Below are 20,542 nucleotides of genomic sequence, written 5' to 3' on the forward strand. Positions count from 1 at the left end.
CAACTGCGTCCAGGAGAGACGCAATTTTGTTTGAGGGTAAACAAACATGGCTGACAAATAGCTAGCTGTCATACTAGTCAACGCAGCTATCTGCTCTTTCATCTGTTACCAAAGTCCTCTTGGGCTTCGTTGGCCCTCCGTCTCTGATTCTGTTTTGATATTCCCACGTCAGCCACTCCTGATGCTACTTCCTTCGTAAACTATTTGTTACACATGCTTGTAGTCGGGTCAGTGATCACTTTCTAAAAATTGAAAGATCCTACCCTCGACCGAAGTAGGATTGAGTCTATACCCCTCATACATTAACATTTTCTGTGCCGACTAGCCATGTCCACTACCTCTGCCGAGTCATGCCAGCTGTCATCAACTAGTCATGCCCATTGGCCCCAAGCTGGCCTGCCCATAACGTCCAACTTAGCACGACCATTGTCCTCACCTACTTATGCCATGTCCCATTGTCCCCTACCAGCCATGCCTCTACTGCCCCAAATAGCCATGCTCCATTGTCCCTAACTAGCCTTGCCTATTGTCCTCAACTAGCCATGCTCTGTTGTCTCCAACTAGCGACACCCATTGTCCTAAGCTAGCAATGCTCCACTGTCAGCCAACCAGCCTTGCCCATTGTCCCCAACTAGCCATGCTCTGTTGTCCCCAACTAGCGACACTCATTGTTCTAAGCTAGCAATGCTCCACTGTCCTCAACTAGCAATGCTCCACTGTCCCCAACTAGCCTTGCCCATTGTCCTCAACTAGTACTAACCTGAGCTGATTCTGCCCAGCTGTGAATCCTGGGTAAACAGGGAAAAAAAAAGCCCTGTGGCATGTCCTAAAGCTTAACTAGGTCCTCCTCAGACATCGTAATGTGAAAGAAAAAGCAGCAGTGATGGTTTTGGAAACCATTCATTTGCCTCTCCAGTCTTGGAAGCAGCTCCAGGAACCAGAGCAACAAGGAGAACCGGTGGAGAACAAGTGTCTCAGTTCCCCCTGTTTCGGCAGGTCCCTTCATCGACAGTATCGCAGGAGTCCCGGAGGAGTTCCGCCACGTGGTGTGGACGCACGGCATGAGGCGGCTGGCCGTGCTAGTGGGACGGGCGCTTCGCTTCGGGGAGTCGGTGCTGCTGGTGGGGGACACCGGGTACGTGAACCTCCTGTCCGGTTCAACACGTGGAGGTTTTATGTCCAATCCGGCTGAGCTCTTCTACCTCGCTCCCTTCACCCAGATGCGGAAAGACGACCATCTGCCAGCTGTTCGCCGCTCTGGTCGGCCAGAAGTTCTTCTCGGTCAACTGCCACCTGCACATGGAGACGTCCGACTTCCTAGGGGGCTTGCGTCCCGTCCGTCACTCCCACCAGGTGCCGCTCAGGGTTTCAACCACAGCTTCTTTCTGCCGGTATCGTGTTGTGATACATGGAGCTGAAGTGTGATCCTCCCCAAACCCCAGGGCGACGGCGAGGACAGCAGGTTGTTCGAGTGGCACGACGGCCCCCTGGTGCTCGCCATGAGGGAGGGCGGAGTTTTCCTCATGGATGAGATCTCGCTCGCGGATGACTCCGTGCTGGAGAGGCTAAACAGGTAGATACAAACACACATGAACAATCTGGGCTTCCACACTTGGAAGCGTTTCGAGATATCATGGGTCCGTTCCTCCAGTTGCCGATGATGGTTAAAGCTCCTCTACCATGTCACCATTTACCCATCGATAGCCCATTTGGCTCTGTAGGAACTTTTTAAAGTTCCGAGAACCATTTCAGGAACAAGGCGCATTCGGGCAGCAGTCCACCCGAGGACCACGGACCTTCAGCTCCTAGAACCATGCTAGCTCCTATTCCGAGTTACGGCCTTTTTACGATTCCATAGAAGCGCATGAGATGCAGGTGTTTGGTGATCTGTGGAAGTCATAAGCCACGTCCATTACGGCATACATCTCGAAAGCCGCGGCAGCTTCCACTTCTATCTTCTTCTTCTTCTTCATCTGTGGTTTGTTTTTGGAGTGTGGAGCTTCAGTCGCACCTCGCGAAAAAGGTTCCCCTTTAGGAGGCTACTTCCTGTAACCAAATTTGAACCAGACAGTTCTTAGAATCGAGTCCCGTCACCTTTTGCTCTGTTGGCGGTGATTCGATGAGTAGAATCCCAGACCTTCAGGGTAAAGGGCAGATCCACCTGTGCTCAGCGTCCTGGAGACGGAGAAGTCGCTGGTTCTGGCAGAGCGAGGCAGCGGGGACGACGACGACGTGGAGCTGATCAGGGCTGCCGCCGGGTTCCGCCTGGTGGCCACCATGAATCCCGGGGGAGACTTCGGCAAGAAGGAGGTCCGTTATTTCCCCCCCCACCTGTTTCCACACTCCAGATGATCGTGGAGTCCTCATCTGACTGGATTTTTGTTTTTATTCCAGCTATCTCCTGCCCTCAGGAACCGCTTCACCGAGATCTGGTGCCCTCAGAGCAACAGCCGCGCCGACCTGATCCAGATCATCCAGCACAACCTTCGCTCGGGCCTCTCGTTGGACGGTAAGGATCTAGGGGCGATTTAGATCAGGGGCCCGCCTGTGGAATAAATGTACAATTTGAAAAAATACAAAAAAAATCATATATAAAGTACTTTTTTTTTTAAATAAAAATGCAGTTCCCATATGGTCTGCTAGCGTTGCACTGTTTTAGTCAGTGTTAGCAACATGGTACAACACCATGTGACTCACAACTTACAGCAGCTTCTGGAAAATAGTATTTTTACTTTTTGTCAGAAATTTACCTGCTTTTCCGTTTGACCCAACACCCTCATGAGTAAGATTAAAAAAAAAGAAGAGGTTTTCCAAGAAATACGGACCACTTCCTGTTTGTTCAGGGTTAATAAGATACTTGTATGCTTGGTTTGGATGCTTGGAAGATTTTTCTGGTCCGGCCCCTTTGACTCCAAATGATTTTGGTTCGAGGGCCACATACCGTATTTTTCGGACTATAAGTCGCAGTTTTTTTTCATAGTTTGTGTGAAATTATTGAGCTCTCTTGTTCTGATGTGGCTACCTGCGACTTCCGTACCTATGAAAATGGATCATTTCAACATTCGTGCTAACTTTTAAAAACAACTGAGAAGGGCTGAACAAAAATGGCACCGAAAAGACAATCCTATTCTGCAGGTTACAAGTTGGAAGGAGTGAAATATGCAGCCGAAAACGCCGATCGAGCGGCAGAGAGAAAGTTTGAAACTAGTGAGAAACTTGCAAGGGACTGGAGAAAAGCGGAGGTTACTCTTACTGAAATGAAGGAAAGTAAAAAAGCTAATCGCGTGCTAAAAGCTAGCTGGCCACGGCTAGAGGAACGACATGGAGAGGCTTGTCAACAGGACAGTTGCGTCTTCACACCAGGTAGTTGCCAAGGAGATGAATAGAAATGACTTTTCGGCGGACCTTCCTGGTGTTACCGCTTCATGCAACGCCATCGCCTCTCTGTCAGAACAAGGACGCCGTCCTGTCGGGATCCAGAAAGGCTGGAATAATTGGAACCGCAAGTGACGATGACTCTGAATTAGCAACGTACCGCTAGAAGAGGAAGCGGCGCGTTGTTTACCTTCTGAGTCGGCGGAGTTGTTCAGAAGTGACATCGAAGAAGAAGATTTCGTTGGATTTAGGGATTAAGAGTGACACAGATTGTTTGGTTGTAGCATGCTATCGCTATTTGAATGACTCTTACCGTAATATGTTACGTTAGCATAGCCTAGCGGGCACGTTCTCAGTTGGTTGTTGATGCGTCAAGATGAAATGTCTATTCTTGGCTTTGGATTTTATCAAATAAATATCCCCCAAAACATGCGACTTATACTCCAGTGCGACTTATATATGTTTTTTCCGTTCTTTATTATGCATTTTTGGCTTGTGCGACTTGCGCTCCGGAGAGACGTTTAGTCCGAAAAATACGGTACCAGGCTGTATGTGGCCTCCCAAACCAAAATCAGTGGAGGCACTTCCATCCACCTCTTGCAGGAGGTTGGTTGTTTAAGAACTTTGCTCCGGCTTCACCTCAGGGGGCGACGTGGCGGAGCTGATGCTGGACTTCATCGAGTGGCTGACGCACCAGGACTTCGGCCGGCGCTGCATCCTGAGCGTCCGCGACGTCCTGTCCTGGGTGAACTTCCTCAATGCTGTGTGCGAGCGCGACGAAGACGGCTTCATGACCATGGGCGCCATGGAGGACGAGGACGAGGCGGAGTGGGATCTCCGGTTGGACACCGTCACGGCCTTCATCCACGCCGCCTGCCTGGTCTACATCGACGGCATCGGCTCTGGTGAGCCACCCCTTAGTCTTGTTGATCTGTCAAAGAGAAACAAGAGCTCTTTGCCCTGACACCCGGTCCCTTGCAGGTACCACCGTCGCATGTGCCGATGGCGCCATGGCGGCACGCCGCCTCTGCCTGGGCTTCCTTCAACAGCGACTGAGCAGGATGACCAACCTGGACCAGGAGATGCTGGATGCCCTGAGGGTCTATGACACCAGTCTACCGCGGGAGCCGCAATGGGGGGAGGACTTCTTCGGAATCGACCCGTTCTACATCGCCCTTGGTAAGTGCGTGTCGGGGAGGTGGAAGTGCGTATCTCCTCAAGAACAACTTTATTTATCCCGAAGGAAATTGTTGTGCCAGAGTTTCAAGCAACAGTAATAGATAAAAGTAGGAAAGAGGGAGAATAAGAAGGTGTCAAGTACAAAGATTTGAAGATTCCCTTCGGCTGAAGGAAGAGGAATCAAAAAGTCTGATAGTCGCAGGTAGGAAAGACCTCCTGTGGTGTTCAGTGGAGCTCCTTGGTGGTTTCAGTCTACGACTGAAAGAGCTCTGACAGGACGTCAGTGTCCATGCAGGAGGTGATGGACGTTGTCCATGATGCTGAGGAGCATCTCTGACACCTGCACCACAGACTCCAGCTCCACTCCCAGGACAGATCCAGCTCTCCTGATGAGCTTGTTGAGTCTTTTAGCATCAGCTGTCTTGATCCTGCTGCCCCAGCACACAACAGCTAGAAGATGGCGCTGGACACCACCGAGTGGTAGAACATCTGCAGCATGGTCCTGCAGACGTTGAAAGATCTGAGCCTCCTGAGGAAGGAAGAACATACGGCTCTGACCCTTCTTAAAGATGGCGTTGGTGTTCAAAGTCCAGTCCAGTTTATTGTCCAAGTGGACACCCAGGCACTAGTAGGTGTCCACAATGTCCACTTCTGTACCCCTGATGGTGACCGGATTCCTGTGGGTCCTTTGTTTCCTGAAATCCACCACTAGCAGTTCGCAAGTAGCCCCATTTGTTTCAACGGTATCCTGCCGCGATTCCACGGGCAGATGAGTGTCCTCTTCTGACCAGATCTTCTCCGCTGCACCCCCAGGACCTCAGACCGAGAGCCGCAACCTGCCCGACTACGCGATCGCCGCGGGCACCACCGCTGTCAATGCCCAGCGGATCCTGCGGGCACTGAAGCTGCAGCGACCCGTTCTTCTGGAGGGGTCGCCCGGTGTCGGGAAGACCAGCCTGGTGTCCGCACTGGCAAAGGCGTCTGGGAACCACCTGGTCAGGATCAACCTATCGGAGCAGACGGTAAGCCTCGACCTCGCGGATGAAGCTCAGGGGTTTTTGAAGGCCTCGGGCTGATGATGATGATGCCGGTTCTTCTCCAGGATGTTACCGACCTGTTCGGCACCGATCTCCCCGTGGAGGGAGGGAAGGGCGGGGAGTTCGCATGGCGAGACGGCCCCCTTCTGGCAGCTCTAAAGGCGGGCCATTGGGTCGTCCTGGACGAGGTAGTTCCTGCGCCTCATTCTGGTTTTTAACCCTTCAGTCCTAAGAAAGGAGATCTGAATCGCCCTGTTGCCTCCACCCACAGCTGAACCTGGCCTCCCAGTCGGTGCTGGAGGGCCTGAATGCCTGCTTTGATCACCGGGCAGAGGTCTACATCCCCGAGCTCGGTATGAGCTTCCAGGTTCAACAAGACAAGACCAAGATCTTCGGCTGCCAGAACCCTTTCACGCAGGGCGGGGGCCGCAAGGGACTGCCCAAGTCCTTCCTCAACAGATTCACCCAGGTGACGGAGCAGAGGCTCACATTTGAACCTCCACAAAATGCTGCTGATGGAAATTATATAGCAGAATGACGATGGCAATGAATGAAGCTAATGTTAGCATTAGCAGTCAGCTTTTGTCGTTTTCCCAAATTTGTCGGTGAACATATCAAAACCCAAACTGTGACGGCATGGCTTGGCCCTTTGAACAAGCGTTTTTATTGGCGATCGGTACGTCTACAAGCTCGAGTTGATCTTGAAGGTGCCCTGGTTCAACTGGGTTCTCCCTCTCTCAGTCCAACAACTGTTAGCAGGTTCTTTGATGAGAACTTGAAGGGCCTCTTTGTCACCCTTGAATTCTTCTGCCCCTTTGCAGGTTTTTGTGGACCAGCTCACCAGCAAAGACCTGGAATTCATCGGGGACTCCATCTTCCCCAGCATCGACAAGGAGATCATTGCCAAAATGGTGGATTTCAGCAACAGGGTAGGGTTCTCTTCCTCTTTGTCCCAACCGATGGCCAACCGAACATCTGATGTGAACATCTGGTTCCTCTGCAGCTGGTCCAGGAGGTTTGTACAGAGCGGCGATGGGGTCAGAAAGGAAGCCCCTGGGAGTTCAACCTACGCGACATGTTCCGCTGGTGTCAGCTGATGCAGGCCGACCAGTCGCCGGGCTTCTTCAACCCGGGTCAGCACGTGGCCCTGGTGTATGCCGACAGGATGAGGACGGAGGCCGACAAGGCCCAGGTGAGCATCTCCACCCCTGCTATGTCCACCGAGTGACCACAATTTTGATGGACCACTCGGGCGATGATGCCTTTCGACTTTTGTACCCGATCGTTTTGGGGAAAATACCCAACTGCGTCTTCTTCGCCCATACGTCCCTCCTCTTGACTGCAAACTCTACCAGAAGGGGTTTCCATACTGGCCGACTCACATCCCGAGTCTGTTCCCTTCTCCCATCCAGGTGCTGGCCGTGTTCAGGAAGGTGTTCGGGGAGGACTTTGAGCTGTACACTGGCTCCAGACGCTTCCACATCACCCCGCTCAACCTGCAGGTTTGTCCGTAGACAAACTCCTCTTGGTCAACTGACAAATCAGTCCAGTCCCTGTAACTTTGCCCCTCCCCCATGGGCATGTCCGGCCCCTACAGGTGGGGTTCTCCGTCCTGCAGCGCAGTGGTGGTGCCCCTGTGGCTTTGGACCCCCCGCTATCCATCACGCACCAGGCCCTGCGACCTCTGGAGTCCCTGATGAAGTGCGTGGAGATGGGTTGGATGACCATACTTGTGGGGCCCACGGGCAGTGGAAAGACCAGCCTGGTGAGGCTGCTGTCCTTGCTGACGGGGCACCGCTTACGGGTCATGGCCATGAACAGCGCCATGGACACCACAGAGCTACTAGGGGGCTTCGAGCAGGTCAGCCAGCCATCCGGGTAAGTCCTAACCCCCCGACATCAATGAGCACTACCGGCACTCTGCGCTCTCTTTCCCCAGGTGGATATCATGCGTCCGTGGCAGCAAGTGCTGGAAAGTGTGGACTACATGGTCGCCATGGTTATAAGGCGTGGCCTGATGTCTCTGGACATGGGTATCCAGGACACGGAGTTTCTGCTGCAGACATGGGGCTTGTTTTGCCACTGGCTGAAGGAGGAGGGGCTGCAGAGGTCCGGCGGTACCGTCAACTCAGAGGCCCTCAACAAACTGGAGGTCATCATCCTCCTGCTGCAGAAACTCAACACCAAGCTCAAAGTCTTCACTGGTAACCCCTTTAGATGACCCGAATAATGGCCCCAAGGAACCAACCAATCAACCCTGTGCTAAGAAGGCACATGTGTTTTTTCCCCTCACCCAGACATGTCCAAGCTGCAAATGGACTTCACGCAGCTGAAGGAGCGCCTGGCCCAGCTAGAAGACGGCTGGACCAACGGAGGCTTTGAGTGGCTGGACGGCATGCTGGTCCAGGCCCTTCAGGCGGGAGATTGGCTGCTCATGGACAACGTCAACTTCTGCAGGTCAGCAACAGTCAACGTTCTTGGTCATGTCAAACCGCCGTAGCCTTTGACGGTAGCCTTTGATCATTTTTTTTGGAGAAAGTGAACGTGAGCTAATTTTGTGCCCAGCGCCTCCGTCCTGGATCGCCTCAATGCCCTGCTGGAGCCGGGTGGATCCCTCACCATCAACGAACGTGGTGTCATTGATGGGAAGACGCCCAAAGTCACCCCCCATCCGAACTTCAGGTTAGCGCTCCAGATCCAGACATGTCCACTTTTTGGTCATTGGGGGTATCTTCGCTCAAGTGATGGACCCCTCGCAGGTTGTTCCTGACCATGGACCCCGTGCACGGCGAGCTCTCCAGAGCCATGAGGAACAGAGGGGTGGAGATTTACATCCCCGGAGAACACGAGGGGGTCTGCTGGGACACTCAAGACCTGAAGACCCTGCTTCACACCGCCGGGGTCACTGGGGACTGCGTGTGCGACCTTCTGATTAATATCCACAAAAGCATCAAATCAGCTATCTGGGGTGAGCATCGGCAACCTTGAACCGTCGGTCTCCTCTAGTGTTTAGATTTGATAGAACCCCTCTGGTCTCCTGTCCGTCAGATTCCCCTGCTTCTGCGGTGGCCTCCCTCCTCCACGCCGCGACCCTACTGTCCTGCCAGCTTCAGAGAGGGGTAGATTTGCCCAGTGCACTGCAACACGCCTGCGGAGAGGCCTACTGCCTCAGCCAGCGCAGCCCCGCCAGCCAAAGGGTACCTGCCACGTTATTTCTCCTGTCCTGTTGCTATTCCTCAGTGGGTGTCCCACAGGGGTCTATCTCAGTGCCACTCTTGTTTTAAACCATTGTCAAAGTAAGCAGGGTGTTTGTGTATGTTTGAAGCTTAAGTCCATTCAGTTGTGTTTACCCTCTAGACTATCCTTATAGGTGGTATCTCTGTGATACTTGGAGGGTACTTCTGTCGGTTTGATCCGAATGTATGCTCACACTCAAAGAGTTCGGCTCGCAGAGATCACCGCACAAGTGTGAGGTCTTGATTCACATGGGATTGATGGCGAACCTTGACGAGTGTCCATGGTAGAGCAGTCGTATCCCAAAATTCTGAGCTTGGCATCATCAACTGAAAAATAGTAGTCTTTTAAAGCTTGGATTCACCTTGGGTATTGTCATTGACATTCTGAAAAGTCGCCGCCAGATGCCACTACATCAGGAACTCTAATCTTTCCCCAACCCAGCAAGCCCAGCAGGTGATTGAGCAGCACCTGGCCATCTTGGACACGGAGGACTGGGGCAGCGGCCTGCTGTGCGCCGGCGTTTGGCCCGACGGCTTCCCTTCGGCGCTGCTCTCCACGGAGGACTCCTGTTTCTCCGCCGTCCTCCGTGACGGACAGGTCCTTTTGTTTTGCCTCAACACCCTCAGCCTGCAGGGCAAACGGTAAGAGGGGCCACTCACAGGTTCTACCTACGTCAAGCCACTCTTGTTGGTCAGGAACCTCAGAAGTTCAGTGAGATTTACTTAGCATGTGTGATAGGTCCATTATGGATCTTATGGGAGCTGCTGTGTGTGTGTACAGCTTTACCTCCACAACATCGGTGCTACTAAACCACAAGCATACAAGTTAGGGCCCCTGTCATGGGGCTGCATGCTAACTGCAAATTAGCTGCGAGCCACGTCCATGCAGGCTGGGTGAGAGGAAGCTCTGCCCAAAAAACAACTTACTTCCGACCGTACCCATTCTGGGTGGACTCCACCTTGTGAGTAACCATACCCACAAACTATGCTTGCACAGGAATCGTCCGCTCAGCCTGAGCGACCTGCAGAGAATGTCCCAGAGCAGCGGCGTCCACGAAGGCCTGGTGTTCTCTGGAGGGGTGTCGGACCTGGAGGGCGGAGACGCTCTACGGCTGCTTCCCACCGCCGTCAGACTGGTGACAGAGCGAGCCTCTCACGGGGACTGGACGCTACGTAGCAGCTGGCTCTCCCACCTCGGGAAAAGCTACAAGTTCGCCCCTGGTCCGTATCTCCGAAACGCTATCATTCCAGACAGAGCAGGTCTAAGGCGCTCTTCACCTGTGGTTCTCACTCCTCCCAGATGCAGCTCTGGTCCAAGTGGAGGCCGGGAACCGGGCGCTGAAGGCCATGTTTGCGGGCAAACTCGCTGCCAAGGGGAAGTCCCTGGTGGAGCTGCTCCAGCCGCACAGCATCGGTGACCACAAGTCCAGATTCGCGTTTCGGTTCACCAGGATCGTTACTGCTGTGATGAAGGAGTTGAGTTCAACACCAACTTCTGGTTTTGTCCCCCAATCAGATGAATACAGGATCCTGGTAGACATGCGCTGGAACAAGCAGTACCTGGACATCCTGGCCAACAAGTGCAACTTCGAGGATGAGGAGCGATATATGGAGTTTCTGGATGCATTGAACACGGTGGCCAACAGGTTGGAGATTGTCCTCACCTGTGGGCCTTGAATCAAAGAGTAGATGTTTTCCTTCCAAACGGCATCATGGTTTCTCTCGCAGGATCGTTCTGATGATGGACAGGGAGGAGAGGTCTGTCATGTGCACCTGTGCCATCAACATGTCGGCTCAGAACTGCGCGCTGAGAATTGCCACGGCCTTCAGCAAAGGTAAGCCCAGTTCCTGGCCAAAGAAACTATACAAGTCATGTTCCCTGACGGGCAGTGATCGTCACAAGATAGCCGCCAAGTCGTGTTGCCCTGGTATCCTCCAGAATGGACGTCAGTCAGCAAGTGTTTCTCCCCAGGCATGGTGGACGTGGGCCACCTTCCCCATCCTGTCCTCATGCACCTGAGGAACTTCTTTGATCTGTGGGACTCGTTCACGCTTCAGGCTGTACAGAGCGAGCAGCCCTACATCTCGGACCACATCATGTTTGAGGTCAGAACTCCGTCGCAGCAACTCTGAGCCCTTTGTCAATCCGCCTTGTTTTGGGAAAAGCAGCAAGAATTAAAGTTGGTGGTGCTCCTCTTGTGCTAATAGCACCACAGCTACTGCTATGAGTTGTCCTTCTTCTTCTTTGGACTCGCCTCTATCCTACCCTCTACTCTCACACCAACTGACTTCCTGTCCCCTTGCCCTCCATCCATGAACCACCTCTCTGGCCTTCCTCTCGGTCTGGCAGCTCCAACCTCAGCACCCTTCCACCCAGATCTTCACGGTTCATCCTCTGTACATGTCCAAACCTTCTCAGTGTGGCTACCTTACTTACCTGCAGGCTAGCAGTGCTCCGTAATTGACTAACATCTGTGTAGCTGCTCCTGTTCCAACGCTCTGTGTTGTATTCAAACTCAGTGGACTATTAGTGTTCCAAGTGTGACGTAGGCTGAGGAGATCCACGGCCATCATCTCACGCACCTTTCCTGTGGCCCCTTCGTCCCTCTTCAGATCCTGCAGCTGTTGCAGTGGCGCGACCGTTTCTGGGATGTGTGCAGCCTGCTGCCGGCAGACACCCACGGCATCTCCGTCCTCTCCCTGCACTGGCAGTGGGTGCAGAAACATCTCATCCTCCGACTTCCCCAGCTCCTGCTGGGAGACGCTAACATCAACTTTGAGTAAGGCTTGCAATTTATCTGTGGTTGCACAGAGTTGCACAAACCACACAATATGGTGGCCAAACAACAACAGGATGTACATGATCAGGGATCGACAGGCCGCTGATCTTCTGTGTTTGGTTCCTCACCAGGCGGTACCAGGAGCTGCAGTCCGTCTCTGGAGCCATCCAGGCTGTCCTGTCCCCTCCGGTATGCCTTGCCTCGGCCCTGAAAGGCATCCAGAAAACTCTAGGGAAAGCCCTTCCCTTCAAGGTGCGTGAACGCTGATCAGACCTCATCTCATACTTCAGCATGAACTTCCGCCTTGTCAACACCCGTCACCTGAAAGAGCGAGTCGGCCAATCAGATTCCTGTGCACAGTAAACCCTTGTTTCTCGCGGGGGGTTACGTTCCAAAAAGAACCGGTGATCGGCAAAATCCGTGAAGTAGAAACCTTTATTTATTTTTTTTTACGATTATTATACAATTAAATACTCTGTTATACATTGAAAGGAAAGAACAAACCATTTTACAGGCTCAATCATTTGTTTCACAAATAAAAGTCCTGTACTTTAGAAACTTTTTTTTCAACAAATAACTTCTGAACTGTCAAATAATAATTTTAATCATCAATGTGAACAAAAGGCTTCAAATTGCGGAGATTAGCTCCGCCCACCGCGACCCGAGTCATTGGATTAAACGGGAGAAAATTAAAAATGATTCTGAAAAAAATTGCGGACAGTTGCAACCCTTTTTGCATCCTTATTAAAACTTATCGCCGCCGTCGTCCTTATGTTTTTTTCTTCCTTCTTTACGGAACGAACGGAAGATTCATTCATTCCGTAATGCCGACCTACAGCCGCATAGCTTTTAGCTTCCCTTAGCATGTCCAGAAGTTTAGCTTTATCTGCCATAGATAGCATCTTCCGCTGCCTTTTGGGCCCTTTTGTCGCTCCAGAGCGTTTTGTCAACATGATGGGTTTTAGAGAAACTCGAAATTGCGAGAGAATTTGCACGTACGTCATGTAAATTTGTCAAGCTGTTTTACGTACGTGTACATATTAAACTGCGACGTTATTGACGCACAGGTAGAGAAGAAGCGGAGTGACTTTTTAGCCAATCAGAATGCAGAACACAAGGCACGATGCAAATCCGGGAAGTAGCGAAACCGTAAAAGTAAACCGCGTTATAGCGAGGGATCGATGTACTGTGAATGGTGCGCACCTAGCGAGCACATAGCTAGCTTGCTTTTTTTGTAAACATAAACACATCCAAAGCTATAGAGCTAATACCTGTTCCAATTAGCACAGCAAAGTCTTTGAATCACCCAACGACTCTGATCAAGATGCTAATATGGCTTTTCACATAGCGAGGCTATGTTAGCCGCTAGTGTTAGCCTGAGGTTTGCGGTTCGATTAGTGTCAGGTTAATGTTGAGGCCTCTAGATGCTCTGATACATTTTCTTGTTGGGAGACAGTGATGCTAAGGAAACAAGTGTTGCTTTAGCATTTAGCTAACTGCCGACATCAACTGTGAGATCACTCCCGCTCAGCGTTGCATGGTTTGTGTCCCTTTTCGGGAAAAAGGCGCTACCCCAGGAAGCATTCATAGCGCTCCAACCATCCCATGCAGCTACTATTTCCATCTTCTCTGCCCTAAATCCCCAACCGCACTGCTATTTAGCTGTTTTTGACTCCTACGTAGCTTCATGAATGTTACTGGTCTCCTATCTCCTCTAACATCCCTCAGTTGGAGTCAGTGGCCGAGTGTGCGTCCCAGCTCCGGCTCTTGTGCAGGGCCCTGGATGTGAGCGACCTTCGGCCGGACCGTAGCTCGGAGCCCTGGAGGGGGGAGCTGGTTCGTCTTCGGGGTGCCGCCCTGGGCCTGGACATGAAGGAGAGTCTCCTGGAGGCTTGCGGCCTCGTGCTGCTCGCCAACAACCAGCCGGATCCACAGAAGTCTGGTGAGCTCCTGTCTGAGGAACGCCTTCTTTGGGGAATGTTAGCGGTCGCAGAGCTTCTACATTGTTATCGAAGGACCAGTCTGTGAATTGTAACTAAACCCGCACATCTACTTACCCTGAAGGCTTGATGAAGAGGTTGGTGTCCAGCGTGGAACAGCAGCAGCGCCAAATGAACTCCAAAGGGCTTCTGCAAGTTTGTGCGGCGCCGGACGGGGACGAGCCCGGCGACAAAGTGCTCCTGGCCAGGGAGGAGCTGCAGCAGGTGTGCCGCCGGGTCCAGCTCTGGCCCCTGATGGAGGAACTGGCCGTGCTCAACCAGCTTCGCCTCAGTGCGGACCTGCTGCTGCTGGCTCTTTGTCAAGGGTACGACTCGTACACTCCGGCAAAGCAAAAACCAAATCCCGGCGGAGGCGAGCAAGGAGGCAGCTCGGTGATCTCTTCCCCGATGGTTTGCAGAGACCAGGAAGCTGAGGACAGCCTACGCCAGGAACTCTCTAGACACCTTCGCTACTGCCTGCAGTCCACGCCTGTGAACGTCAGCCAGCTTCAACCTCTCTGGTTCCTGCTCAGCAGCGAGCGGGTCAGTCGCCGAGCATTCCGTGATTCGATTGACGCGAATTCGTCCGAGTAACCCGATGGTTGCTTCCCCCGCTAGCCAATGGAGGAGCTTCCGTTTGTCTGGTGCGACTTAGTGTCGGAAGCCCTGGCCGCCCTCTGGGCCAACAGCGTGACGTCGAACCCAGACTGCTGGCTGAGGTGGGACCCCCTGAACCCTGAGCCTCAGCCTGCCGTGAGGCAGCACCACGGAGCGGAGAACATGGTACCGACAAGGAAGCTACTCTCGACATCAGCCGATCAATGGAGATGGTAGCCGGTCGGCTTGCTAAAGAACCTTTTTTTGTCTGGTTTCTTTTTTAGGGACCAGCCCTGCTGAGCAAGGCGGTTTGGTCCCGTTGCATTTTGGGAGTTCTCAGCAGCAACGAGTCCGTGAGTCGCTGGGAGCCGTCCGTGAATGCGCTCCTCACCTTCTCCCACGTGACCTTGGGGGAGTGGAAGGAGAGGATCTTGCAGCTCCAGGACGTGTCTGCTGTGTTGTGGGACAACATGGCGTTCCCGGCTCTGGCCGAGTTCCGGTATGCTCCGATTCCGCCAGAGTTTCTGGCTAGTTGTTCCCTTGGCCTCGCTAACCGACACATCCCCCCCTGCAGAGGCACAGACTTCAAGCTCCAGGGTGCGGTCCTGCGGCGGCAGCTGCAGAGTATGGCTGACCTGCTGCCTCCAAGTCTTCAAGAAGGCTACATGGAGAGCTGCGAGTGCCTGGTGGAGGATCCCGACCCGCTCATCGCCGCCCAAGAGATCCAGACCGTCCTCAGGGACTTCCTGCAGTCCAATCTGCTCCCTGACGGTATGCTGGAGGCCTGCATCACCTGCCTGCAGCAGTACGTCCAAAACAAAGTCCAGGGCATCAGCTTGGCCAGGTCTGGAGTGTTCTGGGTCAACATGGGCCTGCTGCACATCAAGGTGTGGACGCCGCAGACCATCTTTGACCCGGCGGTGAAGAGATCCTACAAGCTCAACTACGCCCAGCAGGAGGTCGGTCGCTCTTAAGAGGTTGTCACCAAGCTTTCAACCCCAGGCGGGAACGGTTGTACCGCATTTTGCAGAGCATAAGGCGCACCGCATTCTAAGACGCATGATAAAACATATCGCATACATTGCTTTGTTCCCTCGGAAACGGTTTGGTCTTCGTTACTTGCCGCAGTTCATCTGCTTGTTTCCTTCACTTCCGTACCATTGATTCACGAATGGTGAATTCTTTAGCGGCTGCTCTATTCCCACTGATAGCCTTCGGTTTGAGTTCCCGCTTCGCAAGCATGTATCTTAACAGGTGCCATTTTGGGAGTCTGTTGAAGCACAGTATGTACTGCTTTTGCAAAAAGTGGCAGAGGTAATTGTACTATTCTCTGATTGGTTTATGGTTGCCAGCGATAGCTGGAACTACCTTGAATTCCAGCACGACATAATTAGTTGTCTCATGTTGTTTGATGTTGAAACTCATATTCAACCAAGTACCGACTTCAATACAACATACCTGTGTCAGATAGGGAAACTGAGCAGCTTTGTCACTTACCAAACTCCCGCTAAAACATTATGACAGCGTTTTGAGCGCAGTATAACACATAAAATTGGTCGGAGGTCAGTAAGCACAACAAGAATTCATACATAAGGCCCCGGATTATAAGACGCATGCATGATTTTTGTGAAAACTTAAGAATTTTAAGTGCGCCTTATAGTGCGAACCATACGGTATGTCTATAGGACTTGCAAATGAGAGGGGCAACAGTTGTATGCTTGAAAAGATGCCATTTTATGTCTATAGGACTTGCAAATGAGAGGGGCAACAGTTGTATGCCTGAAAATATGACATTTTATGTCTATAGGACTTGCAAATGAGAGGGGCAACAGTTGTATGCTTGAAAATATGCCATTTTATGTCTATAGGACTTGCAAATGAGAGGGGCAACAGTTGTATGCCTGAAAATATGACATTTTATGTCTATAGGACTTGCAAATGAGAGGGGCAACAGTTGTATGCTTGAAAATATGCCATTTTATGTCTATAGCACTTGCAAATGAGAGGGGCAACAGTTGTATGCCTGAAAATATGACATTTTATGTCTATAGGACTTGCAAATGAGAGGGGCAACAGTTGTATGCTTGAAAATATGACATTTTATGTCTATAGGACTTGCAAATGAGAGGGGCAACAGTTGTATGCTTGAAAATATGACATTTGAGTGACAGGGTGAATGGTTGTTTGACTCTGTGGTCATGTGATCAATTGATCAAGGGTGCATCTTGCGGACTATTGAACTATACTTGCTCGTCTTTCTCCGGCAGCTTGCTCTGCTGCAGGAGGAGTGGCGGGGGCGGAGCCTGTGGTCTCAGCTAGCGACGGGCGCCGAGGTGGAGGAGAGCAGTACCACTGACGGCTTCCAGCACCCCCGGATCAGGTCTGACGCCGCTGCCGATGCCGGGACACGCTCTAGTAGAACGTCCAAGTAGAACGTCGTCGTGATGAACATCCCCATGGCCGCAGGTACCTGTGGATCCGGATGCAGCAGGTGCGGGAGCAGATCGCCGAGCTTTCCAGGAAGCAGGCCTTCCGCCCCGTGGAGCCGCAGTACGGCAAGCTCTTCCAGGAGTTGCAGCACTACCTCTGCAGCGTGGGCCAGGCGTCGGCGGTCCAGGACCTTCTGTCGCATCTACTGAAGGCCCTGCAGGGCACCTCCTCCAGGTCTCGCTCGGCCGCCCAGGGCCTCCTGAAGGAGGAGGCCGTCTGGCAGAGCTCCCAGCAGCGCTTCAGCCAGAGGCTACGTGAGGAGTACCCGCTGTACCCCGATGTGGTCGCCCCGGTGCGCGCCGGTGTCCACCAGTTGCGCCACGGGATGCGGCTGGTGGCGTCCCAGGTGGCCTCCTCCTTCTCGCAGGTGGCGGGGGTTTGCGAGCTGGCGTCCCGCCTCCTTTCCTTCCCTTCGCCGCCCCACAGCCTGCAGCCCCACCTGGACCAGGCCGACTACCTCTGCTCCACGGCGTGCATGGAGGTCCTGCGCGGCCTAGCGAGGACGCTATCGCCGCAGGAGGCGGAGCACGTGGTGCCTCGCCCGGCGACGCTGCTCCTCAACGCCATGCTCTATCTTCAGTGCCACACCCTGTCCACCGGGGGGTTCGGCGAGGAGGCGCGAGGGCTTTTCGGACACATCTGCCAGGTTCGGAAGCATACCCTCTCGTGCAACAACTGTGAAGGTTGTCAGTGCCCGACGTGCTAAACCCCGCCTCCAAACCAGGCTTTGGTGAACGAGTGGGACGAGCAGGAGAGGAAGCGCCGCGAACGTGAGCAGCGGGAGGCTAGCTTGTATCGCGGGCGCAGCCGGCAGCACGGCTCGGGGCTGACCGAGGACGAAGAGGAGGACCGGGAATTTCGGCTTTTGTTCCCGCACTTCGACAAGGTAGGTGGCGCGGCGAATAGCGCACCGCCTGGAGACGCGGACCCGGAGAATCGGACTAGTTGTTGTTAGCCGTCTAGCTAGCCCGAGCTAGCTAACCTCCCCCCGTGTCTCCTGTTCCTCGCCCAGGACTTCGCCGACGTGGCGTCCCAGCCGAGCCTGGAGGGCCCGCCGGACCCCGACCCCGAGGAGGCCCCTTCCCCGGACGACGGCGGCTTCCTGTCCCCCTTCGCCATGAGCGCGGTGGTCCGGATCCACGGCCGCCTGTGTCGCGGGCACGCCCGGGCGGTGTGGTACCAGGGCTCGGCGCCGACGGATCACGCCAGCGAGTTCATCACCGCCCTCGTCTCGTCCTTCCAGATCGCCACCCCTGTTATTTCTCGCTTCTACCACCTGATCGGTCAGTCGCCCCGGTTGCTTTCCTTCCTTGCCGCCACATAAACCTTCATTACATGACATTACATTGCATTTGGCAGACGCTTTTATCCAAAGCGACTTACAATAGAGGACATGAGGACTGCAAATACACTTGCAAATACAAGATGCACAGGAAATATACAGAACAGTAAGCTGGGGTTAATCCATTTATTTATTTTTTTTATTATTTTTTTATTTTTTTGACAAAGACATACAGAAACGTACACACACACACACTGCATAGCCTAACTTGCTGCCTAACCTGATCTGGGGCATCGGCGCAGTAAAAAGTCCTGAAAGAGAACAGTTTTTACCTGTTTCTTGAAGGTTGAGAGAGATGATACTAGTCTAGTTGCATCCGGAAGTTTGTTCCACCACTGAGGTAGTAGAACTGAGAACAGTTTTGCCTGAGATCGCTTAGAGCGAGCAGAAGGTACCGCTAGTAGGTTTGTATTAGAGGAACGCAGCTCTCTGCCGGGAACATGAGGTCTTATCATTTGGTTCAGATATGCTGGACCTGTATATCATATCAATCCACTTCCTGCTTGCTTTTCAGACGCCGACCTGGACCAGCAGCTGACGGGCAGCGAGCTGTTGCTCTCCGCCCTCCTGCAGAACTCGGTCCGGGGCTCGGCGGACCCCGACGCCCCCGCCGCCCCTTCGGACGGCCCGTACGACTTCTACCAGCAGCCCAACGTGAGCGAGGCGCGCCTCTGCCTGCCCGTCTTGGAGGGGATGGGCACGGCGGTGCGGCGCCGCCTGGAGGACTGGCCCGATCACCCGGCGCTCGTCCAGGTCAGCGCCCAGGAAGTAACTTCCCGTCTGGATCGTCCGGCGGTATCCGGGTAACAACCTTGTCGCCCCTGCAGCTGACGGTGGTGATGGAGAGGATCCTGGCCTTCAGCCTGTCCAGCCCCCTGGCCAAGTTCCTCAACGGCCTGGAGATCCTGCTCCAGAAGGCCCAGGTGAGCGCGCACGTGTGTGTGTGTGTGTGTGTGTGTGTGTGTGTTCAGCCAGCCATCCATTAGGGGGCGTTGAAGATTCAAACATGGTAGCAGCTAATTCAACCTCCATGGCTATTAAATGCATCGCGATGGATGGAGGATTCTGTTTATTAATGAGACGTGAAAAATCAATATTTATGATGGAAAAGGAATTAAGAGTTAGCCCCCAGTCCTGACATAACCTAATTTGCGACAATTTCGTGCTCACACACTTGTTTTGTAAACACCCTCACGTTTTCAGGTCGCTCAGTGCTGCCCCCGGTGGCCGTCGGTGGTACTGCAACTGAGCTGATGATGATGATGATGAGCTGAAATAAATCATCGTAAAAAACAGCTAAAAGCCTCCAATGTGATACGTTTTTTTTTTAACTTTTTTTTGGTTTCTCACACTCCAGGACTGGGAGAACAACGCCAGCCGTGCCGTTTCTCTGCAGAGCGCGCTGGAGCCGCTCACCCAGCTCATCATCCGCTGGCGCAAGCTGGAGCTGAGGTCGGAGCGCCAGAACATCATCCCATCCAACGTCAAATCTGGGAGGAACCTAAACCGCCTCTTTCTCGCTTTACCGCTTTTGCAGCTGCTGGTCCAGCAGCCTGGACAACGCCGTGAAGCGCCACACGGAGAAGTCCACCCGACACTGGTTCTCCATCTACCAGCTGACGGAGAGGTTCCTGCAGGAACGCAGGGGCGAAGAACAAGGTTTAGCCGCGAATAATTAGCCGAATTGCTAACCGCGAACGCTACAAACACGTCATTTCAACGCAACGATGTCGTCCCCAGGCGAGGGGGCGGAGCCTCTCTCCCTGTCCTCGCTCTCGTCCACCCTGCAGGCCTTCGTGGAGGGCTCCACCCTGGGGGAGTTCCACGCCCGCCTGGCCTTGCTGCTGAGCTTCCACTGCCACCTCCTGCTGCAGCCGGAGCAGCCCGGCAGAGGTCCTGCACCCGTCACGGTCGTGAGTAGCATCGCTGCATCTCCAAGGAGTTCCTCACCGTGGTCCTCTGCCTCCAGGCTCTCTGGCCGCCCTCCTGTGGAACCTCCACCGCTACTACCACCAGTTCTCGGAGTGCGTCCGGAGCCGGATCGCCCTGCTCCGCGGGCCCATCGAGAAGGAGCTCAAGGTGCCGACGACTCCGCCTCCTGGCTGAAGGCCCGTCTCCGGAAGGTCACCCTTCATCTCTGCTCTCGTTGCAGGACTTTGTCAAGATCTCCAAGTGGAACGACGTGAGCTTCTGGTCCATCAAGCAGTCGGTGGAGAAGACGCACAGGTGAGACCCGAGGAGACGAGGCCCGGAGGCGACCTCGCTTCCCCCCGGCGTCCAACCTCCTCCACCTCCTTGTCGTCCAGGACGCTCTTCAAGTTCGTGCGCAAGTTCGACGAGGCGCTGAGCGGGCCGAGCCGCCCCGCCCTGGTGGAGCAGGGGAGCGACGCCGCCGCGGACGGCGTGGATGCCGCCGCCGCCGGCGAAGACACGCCCATCCACCGGGTTCACCGCGCGCTGAAGGAAGCCCCGCCCGGGAAGCACCGGGACCTCCAGGTACGAGACCTTCGAGGTTGTGGAGCCGTGG

At 53.7% G+C, this 20,542-nt stretch overlaps 1 protein-coding gene across 1 annotated transcript in view; it reads left to right on the plus strand.

Moving 5' to 3' along the window:
- Positions 1 to 20,542, plus strand: part of mdn1 (midasin AAA ATPase 1) — a 51,959-nt gene that overhangs the window by 17,329 nt on the left and 14,088 nt on the right. Inside the window, exons 29-73 of the mRNA XM_086143070.1 lie at positions 997 to 1,135; positions 1,221 to 1,353; positions 1,443 to 1,573; positions 2,172 to 2,310; positions 2,395 to 2,509; positions 4,020 to 4,280; positions 4,357 to 4,554; positions 5,368 to 5,576; positions 5,657 to 5,779; positions 5,863 to 6,060; positions 6,413 to 6,520; positions 6,595 to 6,783; positions 7,004 to 7,093; positions 7,189 to 7,452; positions 7,531 to 7,795; positions 7,889 to 8,048; positions 8,157 to 8,273; positions 8,351 to 8,559; positions 8,640 to 8,788; positions 9,270 to 9,469; positions 9,825 to 10,048; positions 10,128 to 10,241; positions 10,344 to 10,473; positions 10,556 to 10,662; positions 10,800 to 10,933; positions 11,441 to 11,607; positions 11,739 to 11,859; positions 13,336 to 13,549; positions 13,672 to 13,912; positions 14,006 to 14,129; positions 14,205 to 14,369; positions 14,468 to 14,682; positions 14,758 to 15,142; positions 16,451 to 16,563; positions 16,650 to 17,319; positions 17,398 to 17,559; positions 17,686 to 17,956; positions 18,530 to 18,768; positions 18,843 to 18,938; positions 19,373 to 19,467; positions 19,553 to 19,674; positions 19,756 to 19,908; positions 19,985 to 20,094; positions 20,168 to 20,241; positions 20,322 to 20,511. Of these exons, the coding sequence (XP_085999196.1) occupies positions 997 to 1,135; positions 1,221 to 1,353; positions 1,443 to 1,573; positions 2,172 to 2,310; positions 2,395 to 2,509; positions 4,020 to 4,280; positions 4,357 to 4,554; positions 5,368 to 5,576; positions 5,657 to 5,779; positions 5,863 to 6,060; positions 6,413 to 6,520; positions 6,595 to 6,783; positions 7,004 to 7,093; positions 7,189 to 7,452; positions 7,531 to 7,795; positions 7,889 to 8,048; positions 8,157 to 8,273; positions 8,351 to 8,559; positions 8,640 to 8,788; positions 9,270 to 9,469; positions 9,825 to 10,048; positions 10,128 to 10,241; positions 10,344 to 10,473; positions 10,556 to 10,662; positions 10,800 to 10,933; positions 11,441 to 11,607; positions 11,739 to 11,859; positions 13,336 to 13,549; positions 13,672 to 13,912; positions 14,006 to 14,129; positions 14,205 to 14,369; positions 14,468 to 14,682; positions 14,758 to 15,142; positions 16,451 to 16,563; positions 16,650 to 17,319; positions 17,398 to 17,559; positions 17,686 to 17,956; positions 18,530 to 18,768; positions 18,843 to 18,938; positions 19,373 to 19,467; positions 19,553 to 19,674; positions 19,756 to 19,908; positions 19,985 to 20,094; positions 20,168 to 20,241; positions 20,322 to 20,511 (8,033 nt within the window). The remainder of the gene's footprint in view (positions 1 to 996; positions 1,136 to 1,220; positions 1,354 to 1,442; positions 1,574 to 2,171; positions 2,311 to 2,394; positions 2,510 to 4,019; positions 4,281 to 4,356; positions 4,555 to 5,367; positions 5,577 to 5,656; positions 5,780 to 5,862; positions 6,061 to 6,412; positions 6,521 to 6,594; positions 6,784 to 7,003; positions 7,094 to 7,188; positions 7,453 to 7,530; positions 7,796 to 7,888; positions 8,049 to 8,156; positions 8,274 to 8,350; positions 8,560 to 8,639; positions 8,789 to 9,269; positions 9,470 to 9,824; positions 10,049 to 10,127; positions 10,242 to 10,343; positions 10,474 to 10,555; positions 10,663 to 10,799; positions 10,934 to 11,440; positions 11,608 to 11,738; positions 11,860 to 13,335; positions 13,550 to 13,671; positions 13,913 to 14,005; positions 14,130 to 14,204; positions 14,370 to 14,467; positions 14,683 to 14,757; positions 15,143 to 16,450; positions 16,564 to 16,649; positions 17,320 to 17,397; positions 17,560 to 17,685; positions 17,957 to 18,529; positions 18,769 to 18,842; positions 18,939 to 19,372; positions 19,468 to 19,552; positions 19,675 to 19,755; positions 19,909 to 19,984; positions 20,095 to 20,167; positions 20,242 to 20,321; positions 20,512 to 20,542) is intronic.

This window comes from Fistularia commersonii, chromosome 36, assembly GCF_037954325.1.
Source record: "Fistularia commersonii isolate RoL2024-O1a breed Wild chromosome 36, RoL_Fcom_v1.0, whole genome shotgun sequence".
NCBI lineage: Eukaryota > Metazoa > Chordata > Actinopteri > Syngnathiformes > Fistulariidae > Fistularia > Fistularia commersonii.